The sequence below is a fragment of the Perca flavescens genome, chromosome 8 (assembly GCF_004354835.1).
Source record: "Perca flavescens isolate YP-PL-M2 chromosome 8, PFLA_1.0, whole genome shotgun sequence".
Classification (NCBI taxonomy): domain Eukaryota; kingdom Metazoa; phylum Chordata; class Actinopteri; order Perciformes; family Percidae; genus Perca; species Perca flavescens.
Window position 1 is genome coordinate 14,560,677 of NC_041338.1, and position 17,332 is coordinate 14,578,008.

General features: G+C 42.5%; 1 protein-coding gene across 4 annotated transcripts in view; it reads right to left on the minus strand.

The window, feature by feature from the left end:
* Positions 1–701: 701 nt before the first annotated feature.
* The window catches only part of LOC114560621 (serine/threonine-protein kinase BRSK2), a 182,752-nt gene continuing 166,121 nt past the window's right edge, over positions 702–17,332 (minus strand). The window contains exons 14-19 of one of the 4 annotated variants that reach the window (XM_028586123.1): positions 16,545–16,752; positions 16,345–16,393; positions 15,149–15,272; positions 13,852–14,032; positions 12,563–12,652; positions 702–906 (exon numbers count right to left, since the gene is read on the minus strand). In XM_028586123.1, coding sequence (XP_028441924.1) covers positions 869–906; positions 12,563–12,652; positions 13,852–14,032; positions 15,149–15,272; positions 16,345–16,393; positions 16,545–16,752 — 690 coding nt within the window. In that variant the 3' untranslated portion in view covers positions 702–868. Of the gene's footprint in view, positions 907–4,532; positions 5,866–12,562; positions 12,653–13,851; positions 14,033–15,148; positions 15,273–16,344; positions 16,394–16,544; positions 16,753–17,332 lie in introns of those variants that run through there. The other 3 variants (XM_028586124.1, XM_028586122.1, XM_028586121.1) reach the window with 3 other exon arrangements.

Here is a 17,332-nt window from a genome sequence, read left to right on the forward strand (position 1 = left end):
GTAAAAAACAGTATATTATGTTGAAAAAAGTCATAGAATAGTATGTTGACAAAAGTGAACTAAAAAGTCATTATAGTATGTCAAATAGCCATAGTATAGTATGTCAAAAATAGCCAAAGCATAGTTCATATATCAAAAAAAGAAATAAAGTCATAGTATAGCATGTCGAAAAAAGTGATGAACAGGTCATTGTATAATATCTAAAAAAAAATCATAGTATAGTATTTTGAAAAAAAGTCATAGTATGTCAAAAAAAGTCATAAAAAAGCCATAGTAAAGTATGTTAGAGAAAGTCTCGAAGCCCAGGTAAACTCCACACAAAAAGCTCCAGCCCGGACTGAGAATCAAACCAAGAGTCAGAGTCTGCAGTGCCTATTTGCTGGTGCTAGTTGGAGCAGCAGAACATAGTATAGTATGTCTAAGAAAGTCATTGTATAGTATATCGAAAAAAAGTCATATTTGTCATATATGGTTTTACAACACTATAGATATTTACCGCAGGGCCACACTTATACATGTACAGTGTCACAACCTGGCTCAAAGGTATGATAAAAAGGGGGAGACACACGTTTGTTCAGTTAAATCAAATTTATTTAAAGTAACAAAGATAAACTTGAAATCAGTTCATCAGTAATGTGTATAATGTATGGATGTCTGTAAATATATCAAAGTTAGAATGCAAAAATAACTAAACCCAAAATCCAAACAAACCAAGCAACCTGGAGGAGAGAGGGAGGGAGAGTGACTGCCCAAGCACTCCTACTTATAGACAGGTGAGCAATCAGTTGCTCCAGGTGTCAATCATCAGTCCTCATTAGCCAATCCCCAGATCCCAGCAACCAAAGGGACTTAATAGGCCTAGGAGCCGTCACATCCCCCTCCTCACGAACAAGGTCCCACCACGACCTTGAAAAAAACAAAACCCTGTTAATACAACACATCACATTCTTATACTAAACAACCGACCATGTCAATACCATCTCTAACATCATTCAGCTCAGCGCATTATCTACATAACCCAGGGCTCATAAATCTAAGGAAGTACTGGAACATTTCATAAAACAAGAAAATGATAGGCAGTCGTAACAAACATTATGACCACGGCGCATGCGACAGGGCATCTGCCACCACATTATCCTTGCCCTTAATATGGCGTATATCCAAATGATAAGGCTGTAAAAATAGGGTCCATCTCATTAACCTCTGATTTGGATTTTGAAGGGAACGCAAAAAGGTCAATGGATTATAATCAGTGTACACTACCAAAGAGGAACATGCCCCAACATAAACATCAAAATGTTGAAGGGCCCAAACAAGAGCAAGAGCTTAACGGTTTGGTGTGGCCTTGTTGTAACTGGTGTCCTCCTCTGTCAGGTTTAGCAGCAGGTTCTATTAGAGAGTCTGTTGCAGGGTATTTTGTTAGTGTGACGGGGAAAGTGGTTGGAGCTATATGCCCGGGATCACATCCATGGTGTTCTGAGGGTGACTGCATAGCAGGGGCCTTTTCAGACCTATTGGTTTACAGTGAATAAATACCCGCCACCTGTACGTGTCCAAAGACTAGGAATGAGTTTAGTTAGCTAGTTTATTGTACTAGTTAGTTTAGCATGAGGAGGCTCCAGTTTGTTTAATTTTATATATATTTCTTTTTGGGCCATGTTATTTTGGGAGGATTTGTTTGCTTCACATTGAGTATCATGTTTGCTATATTTGTTTGTTATGTCTAATATTGTTGAAAATTTCATTCAGGGTCCATCTGTTGAGTTGCTGGAGCAATGTACTAAAGAGCAGCTTAAGAGGATTGCTCATCATTACTCTATTGATGTGGACCTCAAGGGCACCAAGGAGGCCCTGAGGTGTGTCATTATGGCCAACTTGGCAGAAGAGACAGTGTTGGGGGATGAGGGAGGTAAGAGTGGTGTAACTACTTCCACTACTGCGTTAACATTTGAAGAACAAAAAATATTGTTTGTTTTGAAAATGGAACATGAACAGGAATTGGAGAAAATCAAATTCAGAAAGGACCAACTGTGAATTGATTTGGAAGTTCAAAAACTGGCATTGCTGAAAGAGGGTAAAATTTCTGCATCAGCTTTAAGTTTTGAAACGCCTCGTTCATGTTTTGATGTGGCAAGCAATTTGAGGTTGTTGCCAAAGTTTAGTGAATGTGATGTAGAGATTTTCTTCAGTTTGTTTGAGCGGATTGCAGATTCGAGAGACTGGCATGATGAGGAGCAGACTTTGTTGTTGCAGTGCATTTTTACTGGTAAAGCACAGCAGGCTTCTGAAGCCTGTAAAGAGTACAGGATGGTGAAATTGGTTGTCTTGCAGGCGTATGGGCTTTGGGTGATCCAGTGGTTCTAGAGCATTTTAAACAGTCTGTGCCCAATTATGTTACAACCTATGTTAATGAACACAAGGTTAAGTGTCCAGGTGAGGCTGCAGTGCTAGCCGATGAATATGTGTTAACACACAAGTGTATGTTTGGTGAGCGGTACAATGAACAGTTTCTTAAGGCGGGGTTTGTGTCCGCAAACTTGGATAGACAGTCTACAGGAAAAAGTGACTCTTCTGTGTGCAATTATTGCCATCAGATTGGTCATTGAAGAAAAAAGGAAAAAAAAAAAAGTGTCCTCTACTAAAAGATAAAAGTAAGGTGTACAATATCAAGTCGGCAGGTTTGGCTGCCACTAGTCAGAGATCTACACTTGGGGTTGTAGCAGGACTGTAGGCTCCTTTTCAGATGCAGGTTAAACTGGTGAATACTTCAGAAATTGACTTGGGTTATGCTCCTTTTATGTCTGAAGGCTTTGTAAAGCTGCTTAGTAGTGAAATCAGTTAATAAGTAATGTGTGTAATGTATGGATGTCTGTAAATGTATCAAAGTTAGAATGCAAAAATAACTAAACCCAAAATCCAAACTAACCTGGAGGAGGGAGGGAGGGAACGTGACTGCCCAAGCACTCCTACTTATAGACAGGTGAGCAATCAGTTACTCCAGGTGTCAATCATCAGTCCTCATTAGCCAATCCCCAGATCCCAGCAACCAAAGGGACTTAATAGGCCTAGGAGCCGTCACAACAGGCACAAATAAGGAAAACAAACACAAAATAACTTAATGAGTTTATTTGTTTCAGCACTGAAGATGCTCACAGTTATTTTATATGGGGATTACATCAGTCAGTTTTGTTCCTGCTCTGTCAAAAGACCACTCTGGGCCTCAGAATCATCAGATGTCCTTGATGCTGCTAGCTTCCCATTGTAGAAAACTGAAAGGAGGGTGAACAATAGGGTATTGCTTTGCATTTGTGTACTGACATCCCCTCACTTTGCCTCTTCTACCAACAGGTAGAGAGAGCCCAGACGTCCGAGCCTTCCAGCGAGAGGTACAGAGTAAAGCATCGTTCAAAAACTGTGCACAAGATAAGAGGAGGAGAAAGGAAAAGATAAGCGGGAGCGAGGGAATAATAAAAAAAAGGCCAGAAATAAAAGCAGACAGGGAATTTAAAACGTTAAAAGATAGTTTTGTGGAGAGAGAATCAACGAAGGCTGAGAGGAGTGAGTTTGGCATGGAACATGAACACTAAAGCCATGCAAAGAAAAGCTTATGTTTGACATGCACACAGCAATACAAGCTAAAAAGCATAGAGCAGGAATCCCCAGCATGGTTGAGAAGACAATCAACCCCCATGGTTTGTCTGTATATTTACAAAGAGAAGAAATAGATTGGGATCTGTGGTGTCCTTCTCCTCAGGCCTGGCCTACACGCACAATAATATGAAACTGACAAATATCAATAGAAGAGCATATTCCCTCTCTAAAAAGAGGCTAAGTCTACATTCTTAAATTACTGGTAAATAATCTTTTTCAAGAGTTCCCACAAGTTCTCTTTCCCTCTTCAGAGTGGTCAGGGAAAAGAGAATTTGTGACTTGATGATGTTCACATAATTCTGTTAAATGCAGACCAAAACTTAAGAAATAAAAGTTCACTTTTCTTCAAATGTTGCCCCATTTACAAACACACAAAAGGGTAATAAATAACATTCAACTGACCTAACAGCTTTGTTCATATAAATAGCCAAGATATAATAAATTAGGAAATCAAACAGTGAGATGAACAAACATGAATAAATAAGGACAGAAATACAAAAATATCCACAATTGCATTTATCACGTCATTTTTTTTTTGTTCCTCTACTCCTACTGCTGGTAAGTGAGACTAAGAGAGAGGTATAAATGGAAAAACCAAAGACAAAGTGCTGCAGATAACACAAACAGGAATGTTTGGATCATTATTAGGTCATTCAAACAAAGACATAATTGATCATGTAACAAAAACACACAGAAGAATTTAAAATAACAGGATGTGGCAGGTGCAGGTTTACCAACCTGACCCTATGGTATCTAAACATAGTGTCACAACTAGACATTTCATTTTTTTTATACATACGAAATGATATCAGTCTGTACAACAGAATAGATCATTCATTTTAAATACCTACCCTCCTCCCTCCCCCCAACCCATGCTATCATATCATCTCCCCTCTGCCCTGTTCTGCTCACACCCAGCTCCTCTCTGAAATCACAATTCCAGTCCATTTGCAGCAATCGTATAAGTGTAATAAAGTCAGTTAGTATTTTAAACCCAGTTCTTCACAAAGAAAGTACATTAAAAAGCAAACAAATACAATCCAGCAAGCATCCGTGTCGGCTGTTTGGGCTTTTCACAAAACTCCTCCCCCTTCTCTCCTCTGAATCAGTCAGTTTCTGCATGTCTTCTTTCGGCTGTTGTTGTTCATGTTCTTGTTAAAACATCCCAGAGTTCTCTGTGCATACTGGACCTGTGCATGTATGCATTGTAAATATATTGTGTATGTAGTGTCTCTTTGTAAAATGCTCATATCCAATTGATGCAATGCTCCTTCAGAGGAAAGGGGTCGGTTAGTGAAGGGAGTGTGCGTTTCATTGTGTGGATTAGTTGTTTGTGTGTGTGTGTGTTTCTAAGATGGGGGAACACTGAAGGTATTTTCATCTACTTCTACTGATGGCTGCCAGAGGTGGAGAAGGGGCGTAGAGGGAGATGAAGGTAGAAGTCTGCATGAATGTTCTGTTTCCATGGTAACCACCCCCCCTTTTCAGCGCACCTCTAAAAGCAGTCCTCCGTCAACAAATGTCCATCTCTCTCTCAAGGGGGGGTTTTGGAGGGGTGGTGGAGGGAAGGCGAACGGAGCAGGGAGCAGGCGTAGGGGCTTAATAGGTTTTCTGGATAATTCCTGGTATCAGAAACAAGTCAGGTCATCACACAGCAGCAAGGAAGCAAAAAACAGAGCAAGGGCCACAGGTGATTAGATGTTTGGGGTAGAGGGGTAAATGATGATGGTGGACGCTGAGGGATAATGAAAAGGTGAGTGGTAGGACAGGGGTGTGTGTTTGTCATGTGCAGTAAGTGCAGTATGCTGTTTGTAAAATATCACTTTGATTTTCTTAATATATTTCTATCTATATAAAGTTATTTTATACAAAAAAATTTTCCATAAATGATTATGTACATCTAGCTATGTACAGATATTCTCTCTCTGTGCCACTGGCTTATACCAATACTGGGATGGGTTTTAGCACTGGTATGACAACGTAGCCTTTCGGTCTAAGACTCCTCCTGTGTCCCCACAGATGCCACCGACAACCTGGCTCTGTCTCGGCCCGCAGCGGGGCATTTGGTGTCATTATGTTCTGGCTCGTGCCTCCGGACGTGCATGGGTGAGGGGCGGTGCTTGGTGGGCGTGCCAGAGGGGTAGGGCACCTGTCCGTTCTTCTCGTCTGAAAAAAGTTGTTTTATTACGTCAAAGAAGTTACTCAATGGGCTGCCTAGGTACACAGGGCGGGAGAAAAAAAAAAAAAAAAAAAAAAAAAAAGGGAAAAAAAGGGTAGAGAGACAAGAAAGAGAACAAACAAACTAATGAACAATGGGGTTCACAGGCACGTACTGTAAGACAGAGCAAGCAGAGGCGAGAAGGACTGACAGACAGCGAGGATGAGAACAGCTGTGTCAGGACCATAAACCATGCATATGTAACAGCACAACCAATGAAAACACACACATTTAAGACTAGAAAATAAAGAAAATAGTAGGGCTGAGCATGCGACGAAGTTGCCCTTGAAGGATAATAAAGGATTAAGTGTCTCCTCTCCTTTTGACAAACCTAATTGTTTTGACTTTGCAGAAGTTATTATAGCACTTAAGGGCAACTTAAGCCTAGGCAAAACTCAGATGCTGGATGCTGTCTGTCTCCTGGTTATTGTACCAATTAAGGCACATCTAACACAGTAACGTTTGGACTTAAGTCTGCCTGGAGCAAAGAGACAACCTTTGATCATCACATTTCTACACTTAGTTCAGAGTTTTACACCTCAGCTAACGATAAAACCTGGCCAAAAACACATCAAACAGGCCGACGCCGGGTGGCTGAATCATCATTGTGCAAACTCTTTGAAGTAAGAAAAAGTCAAACTTGTGTTGTTCACTAGTCAAAACTGATTTAAGTCATAAATACTGTCTTAACTTGATGCTGTGTGCCGAATAAAATGAATGGATATGCTAAATAACAGAAGTTTATATATTTCTAACTGCTAGAAGCACAGTTGCTGTGTGTGTGTGTGTGTGTGTGTGTGTGTGTGTGTGTGTGTGTGTGTGTGTGTGTGTGTGTGTGTGTGTGTGTGTGTGTGTGTGTGTGTGTGTGTGTGTCTGACAGTATGCATGCAAATGATCTCCAGCTAAACACACTCACTCTTTCTGCAGGGCCTTAATGGTCCCACTGCATGTAGGTGTAGTGGTAAGGACATTAAACATGAGAAATGGAGCAAATAAAGAGTCAGTGTTCTTTTTGTTAATGGTGCATGCACAGCACAACTCTGGGAACTATCAGTCACAAACAGGACTGTTTCTGAATAGCTGGCAGAAGATCCATTTGCACAATAGAGTCCCGTGGGCCGACAAATGAACAGTGACAGCATCAGTAAAAACAGGCAGGGGTGCTGCTCAAACGACACAATGCACACGCGCACACTGGACCGGAGTGTGTATGTGTATCAGCACTTAATAAAAGGCTGTTGTAAAGTGGAGTTTCTCAGCCCTGCCTGTCTGTGTGTGTGTGTGTGTGTATGTGTATGTATGTGTGTGTGTGTGTGTGTGTGTGTGCCACAGTTGGCTTCGCCTCTTTCTTTCTCACGTGTGAAGAATTTCCACATTTAGTCACTTCAATCCACCCAAATCTGCACATTTTCAAAAAAGTCAGGAAACTCAGTAATCATGATATCAGCTGCTTGATAAAACAGAGACAGCACCCTCTAAATTCTCCTATGTAGTCCTATAGTATTTTCCACACTCCTTTCATTGTTCCACCCCTCCTATTGTCTTCCTAAAGCTCAGCTCCCAGGTATGCTTCTGTTAATGGTGATTAGGGGAGATAATGACCAAGACTTGATGAAGCCTTTTGTTTGACACACATTGGTATGCAAAGCCATTTCTATTCTTAATTACTAATGGCTTTTTTTTCAAAGACCCTGTGGTCAGGTAGTACCAAAAGTGTGTTACGAGGTCACAAGACAAGAGGAAGGTGGAGGAAATTGAGTTTAACAATGCTTTCAATTACTGCTAAGCACATACTGACCTGTTTCAAGATTCACATTACAGTGTAGATATTGTATCTTAAACATAAAATGTAAAACATAACATTTATTGAGACTTTGGTCAAAAACAACTGGCTTTGACGTTTGATACTAAATCTCTTAACCCCTGTTAGGGTAGAGTATAATACTGCACTTCATAATTTATGTTTTCAGCCTGCGCTGAGCTATCATTTACTTTGTCGCAGTTGATCCACCTAGCCAAATTTTCTTCTGTCTCCCAAGCAGATGTAATTTAAAGTAGTCATTAAGTAACAAAACAATCAGGTCAGTAGGAATTCGACATCCTATCACATCAGATATTATTGCTGTTGTTTTATTCCAAAACTCATGCACCTGTTCACACTCCCAGACCATGTGCAGGAAAGTTCCAGTTTGCTCAGGTTGGCAGAACGTGCAATAGGGAGTAGGAATGGCTTTAGAGACGTATCTCTTCTGAGGAGTCCAATATGTCCTATGGCAGTGGTTCCCAACCTTTTTTCCTTGGCGCCCCCCCTACTTATGTCTAAGAAAAGCTGAGCCACCCCCCGCTCCCCGAAACCAAAGTTGAGGTAACTCTCAAAATAGAGCCGTACTTTCTTTTTTGATACAGAGCAGTTATCAGGACTTTTACGTTTCTCCGCCATGTTTCATTCATAAAATAGTGATGCCATGGCGGCAGGAAAAACAAGGATGATAGCAGCTAGCAGCTGACCTTATGACAGCAAGGGCCACAGGTTTAGAGGTCCCGGAGGTTTGGCCTACTAAGTAGCCTGTCTCCAATTTAAAATAAAAATATATAGTTTCTATACCGACTTTTGTATACATTATATATTCTAGTGTATTATCATAATTTGTTTAACATGTGCAAATATTTTTTTTTTTACCTCAATCTCAAACCAGATAAAGACTTACGCACCCCCTGTGATCTTTGCCGCCCCCCTAAGGGCGCCCAGACCCCAGGTTGGGAACCACTGTCCTATGGCATATGTTGAAGTGGATCTGCTGGTGATTTTGGTTCTTGGAACAGTGGGAAATGTCTCAAACTGTCTCCCAATTAATTACGTTCCCCTCTGAGCTCAACTCGCTCCCATTTCTTTAGTATTGGGAGTTCTCCTACGAATATTTGCATCAGTTTAGCATAAATCCTGGACACTAATCCTCTCACCGGAGAACTAACAAGCCATTTAATGATTGGGTGCATCTCAAGACTGTTCCCCCATGGTACTCCATAACATTTAACGGCCGATCTTAAGCGAAGATAAAGGAAGAAGGATGTCCTAGGGACCTCAAAGCTAGCTCTCAGGTCTTCAAAACTTAACATACCTTCATTATTGAATAGCTGGTCTAGAGTATAAATACCTCTGTCGCTCCACTGGTTATAAACAAAAGGTTTGTTACCAGACATTAAGTGTATGTTGTGCCAAATTATACTATATTATAATACTTTCCTTAACTGGATTAAACTATTACATCTCAACCCTATAGCTGATGTACTGACAAATGAAGTGGTGTCTGAGTCCTTCAATATTACAAGAGGTCTCCACCAACGTTCACGTCTCAGGGCTCTAGAGTGCGACCAAAATTTGTAAGGGTGCGACTAAGATTTTTCCTAGGTCGCACCGTTCCTCACATCCGCTGCCTCTCCACGAACAAAGCGATGTCGTTTCTATCAAATTGGTTTAATGTTGCGTTACATGGCCCATTCCTTCTGTAAAGCCGTGCCTGTGTTTGGATCTCTCCTCCGCGCAGCCCCGCCCCCATTCACTCACACACAGCGCCGCCGGTCCAAACTGCTGACATTTGTCTACAGTTTTAATTGTTATTAACACAGCTGTATCTTGTTAAGTATGAGAGGGAAACCTGCATTGGTACCAGTGTTTCCGCTGGTAACTCTCGGTTATTATAGCCACCATGGCGAAAAACACATTATAAGTTATTAAATGCAACTCAGTTCATGGGGTAATAGCGTAACAGACATTTCATAGCCTACACAAGACGTGTGTAACGCCGCTGACACGCCAAAGCGCATTTGACCCGTGCTGGACCCATTCATAATGAGTCAGCCGTCACTTTGTGAGTAGAATATGCTTCAGTCCATCGTACTCACCCTCTCTTTCTCTGTCTCCCTATGTCTTTCGGTCTGTTTTTTTTTTTTTTTTTTTAAGATTTTGGTCTTTATTTTGATAGGAACGCTGAAGACATGAAAGGGGAGAGAGAATATCTGAAACACAATCAAGAACTATATTTTTCTATTTTTGTTCTGGAGATGCTCCATCTTGGATGGACATAGAGTCAGGCTCCATTTAGGTACCATTTGTAATTGTATTCAGCCATGCTAAAGTACTTAAGAACACATACTGCTCATCCTATAGTTCTTAATATGGTAAATGTATGGTATGAGGTAAAAGAATATATTGGAGTGTCTGTCACAATTCAGCCCAGTGTAGGGCAATGGTTCATTTAAACCAGGCAAGCTGGATGCAGGATTCCAGATATGGGCAATAAAAGGAATAAGTAAAGTAGGTGACCTCTTTAAAGAAGGTAATCAAATGACCTTTGAAGAAATCTCTCTAATGTATGAGATTCCAAGTGATGAACTTATTTCTTCTATGCAAAACCAATCAGTCAGGATTCCTGCACTCTTATCCTTAGATGAAATTATAACAAAAAAATTGCAATGAGAGGGGTTTGGTTTCATCAATATATAACTGGCTCACATCTGGCTCTAAAGAAACATCAATAGTTAGACTTGAGACATGGAGGGCAGACTTAAAAGAGGACATTCAGAAAACGATTGGAAGAAAACTTGTGACATATACAACTCCTGTTAAATTGAATAAATACAAAAGTAATATACCTGACCTTTTATTTTAAATGCAGTGAGGCTAAAGGAACATTTATGTACTGTGTCTGGGAGTGTGACAAAATTAAAACATTCTGGAGGGAGGTGATTAATAAAACTATGTTCGTCTTGTCTGTGAACATTCCATGACCCTAAGATGATTTTGTTGCACCTGTATCCAACATAAGAATATAAATGTGTTGATTTTGCTATACTACAGGCAAAAAAGACTATAGCTCTCATCTGAAAGAAAATGGAGGCACCTACAATTGGTGCTTGGATCAAGAATATGGCACAATGTGCATGGAGAGACAGACTGACATATACAGTATCTCACAAAAGTGAGTACACCCCTCACATTTTAGTAAATATTTAATTATATCTTTTAATGGGACAACACTGAAGAAATTACACTTCACTATACCTAGAGATTGGCATGGGGTACTTAAATCATCTCTCAATGCAAATCAAACCAGCTATTAGGCTAACTGACATAAAACCATGCCAATCTCTAGGTATGGTGAAGGGTATGTGATGATGTGGGGCTATTTTAATTCCAAAGGCCAAGGGAACTTGATCAGGATGCATAGTATGCTGGATCCATGAAATAACTTTAAAAATAAACATCTGCCTGCCTCTATGGAAATTTAACATAGGGGTGTACTCACTTTTGTTGCCAGCAGTTTAGACATTAATGGCTATGTGTTGAGTTATTTTGAGGGGACAGCACATTTACACTATACAAGCTGTACACTTAATACTTTACATTGTAGCAAAGTGTAATTTCTTCAGTTTCTTCCCATTAAAAGACATAATGAAATATTTACTAAAATGTGATGGGTGTACTCAATTTTGTGATATACTGTATATTGAGAGGCAAATTGGGGGTGTATGAGAAAATCTGGAGGCCATTTGACCAGTTTGTAAACAAAGAAGACATAATTTGACATAATTTGCTTTTTGTTTTTTGATTACTGTTGTATTAAAATTGTAACTGCAATGACAATTTTATAAAAACATTGTAAAAAGAAGTATCTGTTCAACAACGTCAGATATGGAATTGGAAATGGGTTTAAAATGATAAAAGAAGACATGAACATACAGACACCAAGAGAACGATTCACAGATGAGATGAAATTGATTTCCAAAGAAAACAGCACATCTCCTCCTTATGAAAATGCTGCACTTCAGGCCGGTGGTGTTTCTATGTGACCAGCAGGTGGAACTGTTGTCAAGATGATGGCAACTGAGACGCGCACAAGCAGAGCAGGAAGGACATGCTAAGAGGGCATGGGGAGGAGTAGGATCCCTATTTCTCTCTTCTTTTTTTTTCGTCATCCGGACTGCGTTGAGAGAATAGGATGGACGGGCTTATACATGTCCAGGGGCCTCCGCATCAACCCTACGACTAATGAAAAGACGTAAGAAGAAAGTTTTTTTTTAATAACGTCCCCAAATAAAGTTCCCAGGTGAACGGTTAGGTGGTGATTGCCCGTTGGTATGTACTCAGGACCTTTGGAGGAGCCAAAAGAGGCTGGTGGACAGTGGGAAACAGGGAGAGTGGGTCCTATTGTACAAGCACCCAGAGTAAGAGAGAAAGAAACCGAGGGCTTGTCAGGTGTGGTGTCACTGTGCGGTGCAGTGCATTGTGGGAGTGCGTTGAGGTGCAGTGGTGTTGCCATGGTGACAAGCTCCGACGATCAGTCTTGGAAGTAGGAGTAACAGAATGCAAATCAGCTTACCCTACCTCTACTCTAATCTTCACTGCCAGGGCAACGAGACAACATTTGACCCGTGGTCGGTGCGTGAGAGCAACTCCCACCCTTTCATGGCAGCGGGGCCCGCATGCAAAGGAAGCCGTTTCAAGAAGCAGAGAGCGGCTCGGGGATTTCAAGCACGGGAGGAAGAGGAGGGCAGGATTTAGCTCAGGTTCAGCAGTGAGAGTGTTTGTCTGGGGGTGGGATGGGCGGATGAGGCGGTAGGGGCTAAGGGTGGAGAGGTTTTGGATAAGAGTTTGAATTTTTCTTTCTTTTCAAAAGAGGAGTTCTTACTCACCAGACAGCTGTTGGACCCCTGGCTGGTCATGTGTGCTTAACAATTGGCTCTGAATCGTCTCCACTACTCGCTTAAAGCGTCGGCTGGGTCCTAAACACAGGCACACAAACGGGAAATATTTGTTGCATCACAATACACAGGTAGCAGCGGAGCTGTGTACAAACTATGTAGATGGATTAATGAAGAGAGGAAAAAGAAAGGGTGAGGAAGAAGAAGCACATACGCACAAGTGCATGGTTTGAAATGGGAGCTGGAGAAGCTGCAGAAAGCCGGACATGATAAATGGAGTCCAGAGAGGAGTGCTACTGTAAGCTCCTGCTGTCTACCTCTTATGAACAGTATATAGTCAGTGACAGCAGGCTCCAAAGTTCCACTATTACACCCGATTCAGCTCAAATGTGCCCCCCACTTGAGTGTGTGTGTGTGAGAGGCAGAAAGAGAGGGAAAGAGAGCATGCATGTGTTTCTGCAAGAATAAACATGCACGCATGATTGCATAGTATGTAATCTTGCATAGCCAGACCTTATCTTGTAACGCTCAGGAAGGTTTGGGGGGAAAATCTTATCAAACATTCAGGATTGCAAGAACTTTGAAAATTCCTTAGGCAGCCATTCTTTTTTTAGCAGCAGGTTTGGAAACATCCACATTTGGAAGCAGCACTTCTGGTTTATTTGTTGGCTGGATACAAACATAGATGCATTTAATTAGCTGGAAGTGTGACGGCATCCCACGCAACATCTAAGTGATGCCTTTTCACACTTTTCAAAGTGACTCGTGAGCTTGAATTTCCCTAGGCCTCTGTAAGCCTGATGAAGACTGGCTTTTAAAGATTGTATAATATTGTGTGTAACTGTCCTCTGTGATCTGCTGTCTCAGAACAGGAAGGTCCTGGGTTTGAAATTGCCCCTTTCTGTCCACAAGTCATCAATCAAATCAAATCCCACTAAGTTCAGGGCACCCTGCTTTATTGAAGTACAAAAACAAAGCAGGGTGCCTTAAATTTGTATTTCACTTATAAGAATTTGTTAGAGGATACTGTTACTTTCTGATTCTGAGTAAAAGAGGAGGTAAACTAGTAAAAGTAAAGTAGGACCATTTGAATTTATGCTTTCATGCTTGGGGACCCTACTCTCATCTGGGGATCTGGGGTCCCTAGATCTACATTTGGGCCATCTTGTGGCAGACTGGTGACCTGTTCATTGTGCCTATTTACCAATGTATACAGGATAAGTGGGTATAGCAAATATATATAGGGTGTGTAACTGTGTGCATGCAGACAGTGTCCTGACCTGAGAGCAGGGTGAAGGTGACAGAGTAGATGCCATTCTCCTTAGTGGCAGCTGTGCTCTCCGTGTAGGTGATATCCACCTGGAATTTGACCGGCTTCTGGAAGACTGTAGGGCCGGCTGTGGACTTGTACTCAGCTCGGAAACTGGTCTGGGAGATCACACTGTGGCTCAGGCTGGGGATCTGTGAGGAAAAAAATAGGAGGAGAAAAAATGTAAAGGAAAAATGGACGAAGAGACAGAGATAGGAATAAAAAAAGAGGCAAGTAATGGGATTATACATAGGGAGTATTGATGTTTAATTTTTCTCCCACACCTTGCAAATGACAAGGTGAGTAAACCCTCATTAAAATACCCTCCACATACAACGAGCCACAGTTGAAACTCCAAGGAGATTAATGCCTCGGGGAGTAGCCATGCATGACAGGGAGACTTAAGCTAATGTAATCTTGAGTCATCCAACAACATTGCACTCTCCCCCCTAAAATGAATTTGTATGCCCAATGAACAGGTGAGCTCTGAAATAGTCACGTTTCCGCCATAGTGCTGGAGAGGATTTGACATTCCATTAATGTGAGTGTGCTGAGAGGTATAATTCCACTGATTCAGGTGCCAATCTCCTGTCTGGAATACCAGCTAGCATAACCCAGATGGGAAAATAGCTACCACCAGGGATGGGGAAACATATTTGACATTGACCTGCACTGGAAGAGTTTGCATTTACTTAGACTTTGTTAAATTTAACTGGGGTGAGGATAGGTTTTGTTCAATTATGTACACTGAATGTCAACTACCACTGCTGAGTGTTTGTTGGTACAGATTCTTCACTAAGAAACCCTGATGTTGCCCCCATTCCTGCATGTATTTATACATCCACATTATAAAACGCACCACACACATAGACACAATCTACACTATTTCTCGCACTACACATCTAAATATACATACAAACACACACTGCTCAGTACATGGTATTGAGGGCAAAGCATCTATATGCTAATGATCAATGCTCTCTGTTGATTTTCTAATGACCTGAAGTGAGTCTGCAGTCAGAGAGAAAATAGAAGCACTGAACACAAGCAGTTTACTGAATTGCTAAATAAATCAGAAGCATGTTAGCAAATACTCAGAGAGGGCCTGCCTCATAGCATAGCCAATCAATGTTGCTGCTCAGACAGCAGATGCACAGGTAATACTGCTGCGTGTGCTAATATTCAGATTTACAGAGGAACGTTGGGGCACAGGGAGGTGGGATCAGGTGGGAGTGTAAGGAATTAAGCAAGAAACTGTGAGTGTGTACCGAGAGAAAGGCTTGAACGATGTCTGCCTTGATGGAGCTGAGAGGCTTGTCTTTGATGACAATGAAGATCTGCTCCTCTTTTTCCAGGTTGATGAAGTTACCAAACCAGGATTTTTTGGCAAGTCTGTGGGGAAAAGACAAGAAGGGACAAAGAGTTTGTGAGCTGTACTTTTATATCATTACACTTACTGCTATATACGCCTACTGGAGAGCATTTGTCTTCTTTCCACCCTTTTTGTTTCCTTCTTAAAACCCATCCATCTATTTATCCATCCAGAAATGGAGAGCTGGTGAGGTGTTCTCTCTCTCTCTCTCTCTCTCTCTCTCTCTCTCTCTCTCTCTCTCTCTCTCTTAGCAAACGGAGGATTCCCTGAAGGAAATAAGCTAAAACTGTGCAGAACACCTTCTGTTCAACTGGGTGTGTGTAAAATGCATGTATATTTGTGTGTGTGTGTGTGTGTGTGTGTGTGTGTGAGAGAGATAATTGGGCCTCTCTGTGAACAGAACTGAAGGTCCAGAAGGGGTAGAGGTAGATAAATTCACCACTGGCCTCAGCCCAGGTTATACCTTCACCCCCAACTAATAAGCCATATGGACTCCTGTTTTGTGCCATATTTATATTCCATGAGATTCTTGAAAATGTTGATGGATTTGCAAGACTAAATGCATACTTCTATAATGTTATGAGGTCTCCAGGGACATTAATGGGCTTATTACCCTGCAGTAAGAAGCTGGTTACAGCTGGTGTGTGACAGTGTATTAATGTGATCAAGCTCAACCTAGCTAAGAGAAGGTCTTTTTTTCCAGCCAACTATCCAACTCCTTCCAGCCAGGATGTTCTTCCCAGCCAGGTGGAAATGGCCAAGCCAGACAGCCAGCAAACCAAACAGGCATATCTAGGCCAACCTTGAGTTATCAGGCCCCTGGGAGCTCAGCAACATCACACAGGCTACTTTCCCTCCCTCATAACCAACTCAATACCTCCCGCTACGGTGCTGCTTCTCCAGCCCAGACCACACCTGAGGTCATTACAGGAAACTCAGCAGGCACAAATCAAACATTCACGGATGTAATACTTTCCAAAACATCATGCTATCAAGAGTGAGCCTGTTTGAGCCAATGGCTGAGGGGCTGACAGGTTATGCATAGTTATGATGGTGGTGGTGGTGGATTCAAAAAGTACAGCATCTACTCACTCTGGGGAAGACTCTGGTGTGAGGCTGGACATCTCCTCTTGTGTGGGAACTGTGGAAGCAGGCTCAAATGTCAGACAAAGTCGGAAGGCTCAGAGAAAGGTAATTAAACCACTTTAGTGGATACAGTAAGATTTGGGGAAGGGTGAAAACACACAAGATAATTCAGTGTTTACCATAGAAATCTGCTGTGATGTCAGTACCTTGGAGTTTCCTGCGGTGGAAGCGTGGTGAGCCCAGGAAGCTGTTTTTTATGGAGTTGAGGCGCGTCCTCCAAGGCATGCCTCCGATGGAAGGGCTTGGGGGCGGTGTTGGGGTGGGGGTCCCGGCCGGGCTGTCCTTGGGAGTGTGCACCGGGGTGCCCTTTGGGGTGGGGAGGGGACTGCCTCGGGGGGAAGGGTGAGGGGTAACCTGTATGAGGGGAATAGATTTTGGCGGGTGGTCAGTGAATGAAGAAGGCGCCGGCGCCACGGGGTGAAAGTGGTGCAGCCGGATGGGCGACAGGGGCACCACTGGGCTGAAGGGCACAGAGAGCTGGGTGTTGGCAGCAAAATGGGAGCGCCATACCTGGGGGCTGTTTGGGATGGAAGCACTGGAGATGGAAGATGGGGAAAAGGGGGAGGAAGGGGAGGATGGAGAAGTAGGGGTGGGGGGCACAGAGGCAGAGGGTGGCTGCAATGGGAGCTGGCAGGGAGTGGAGGGCTCCGATTTGGCTGCAGATGCTGGATCTGGGGGGGTTCCGGGGAGCGGGTTGGATTGTGTGGCTTGAAGGGGCTTGGGGGCAACTTTGGGCTTGGCAGGGAGTGTCTGCGTCTTGTTGAGTGCTGACGGCAGGGGCTCACTGTTTGGAGCGAGAGAGTTAGGGGTGGATATACGAGGGCCTGTGCGATTGGGGGTGGGCTCAGGGGACGGGCAGGGGCTTGTGTTAGGGGACTGTGGTAAGTCTGGGGACTGAGGCGGTACACCGAACTTTCTGACAGGCTGGAGTTAG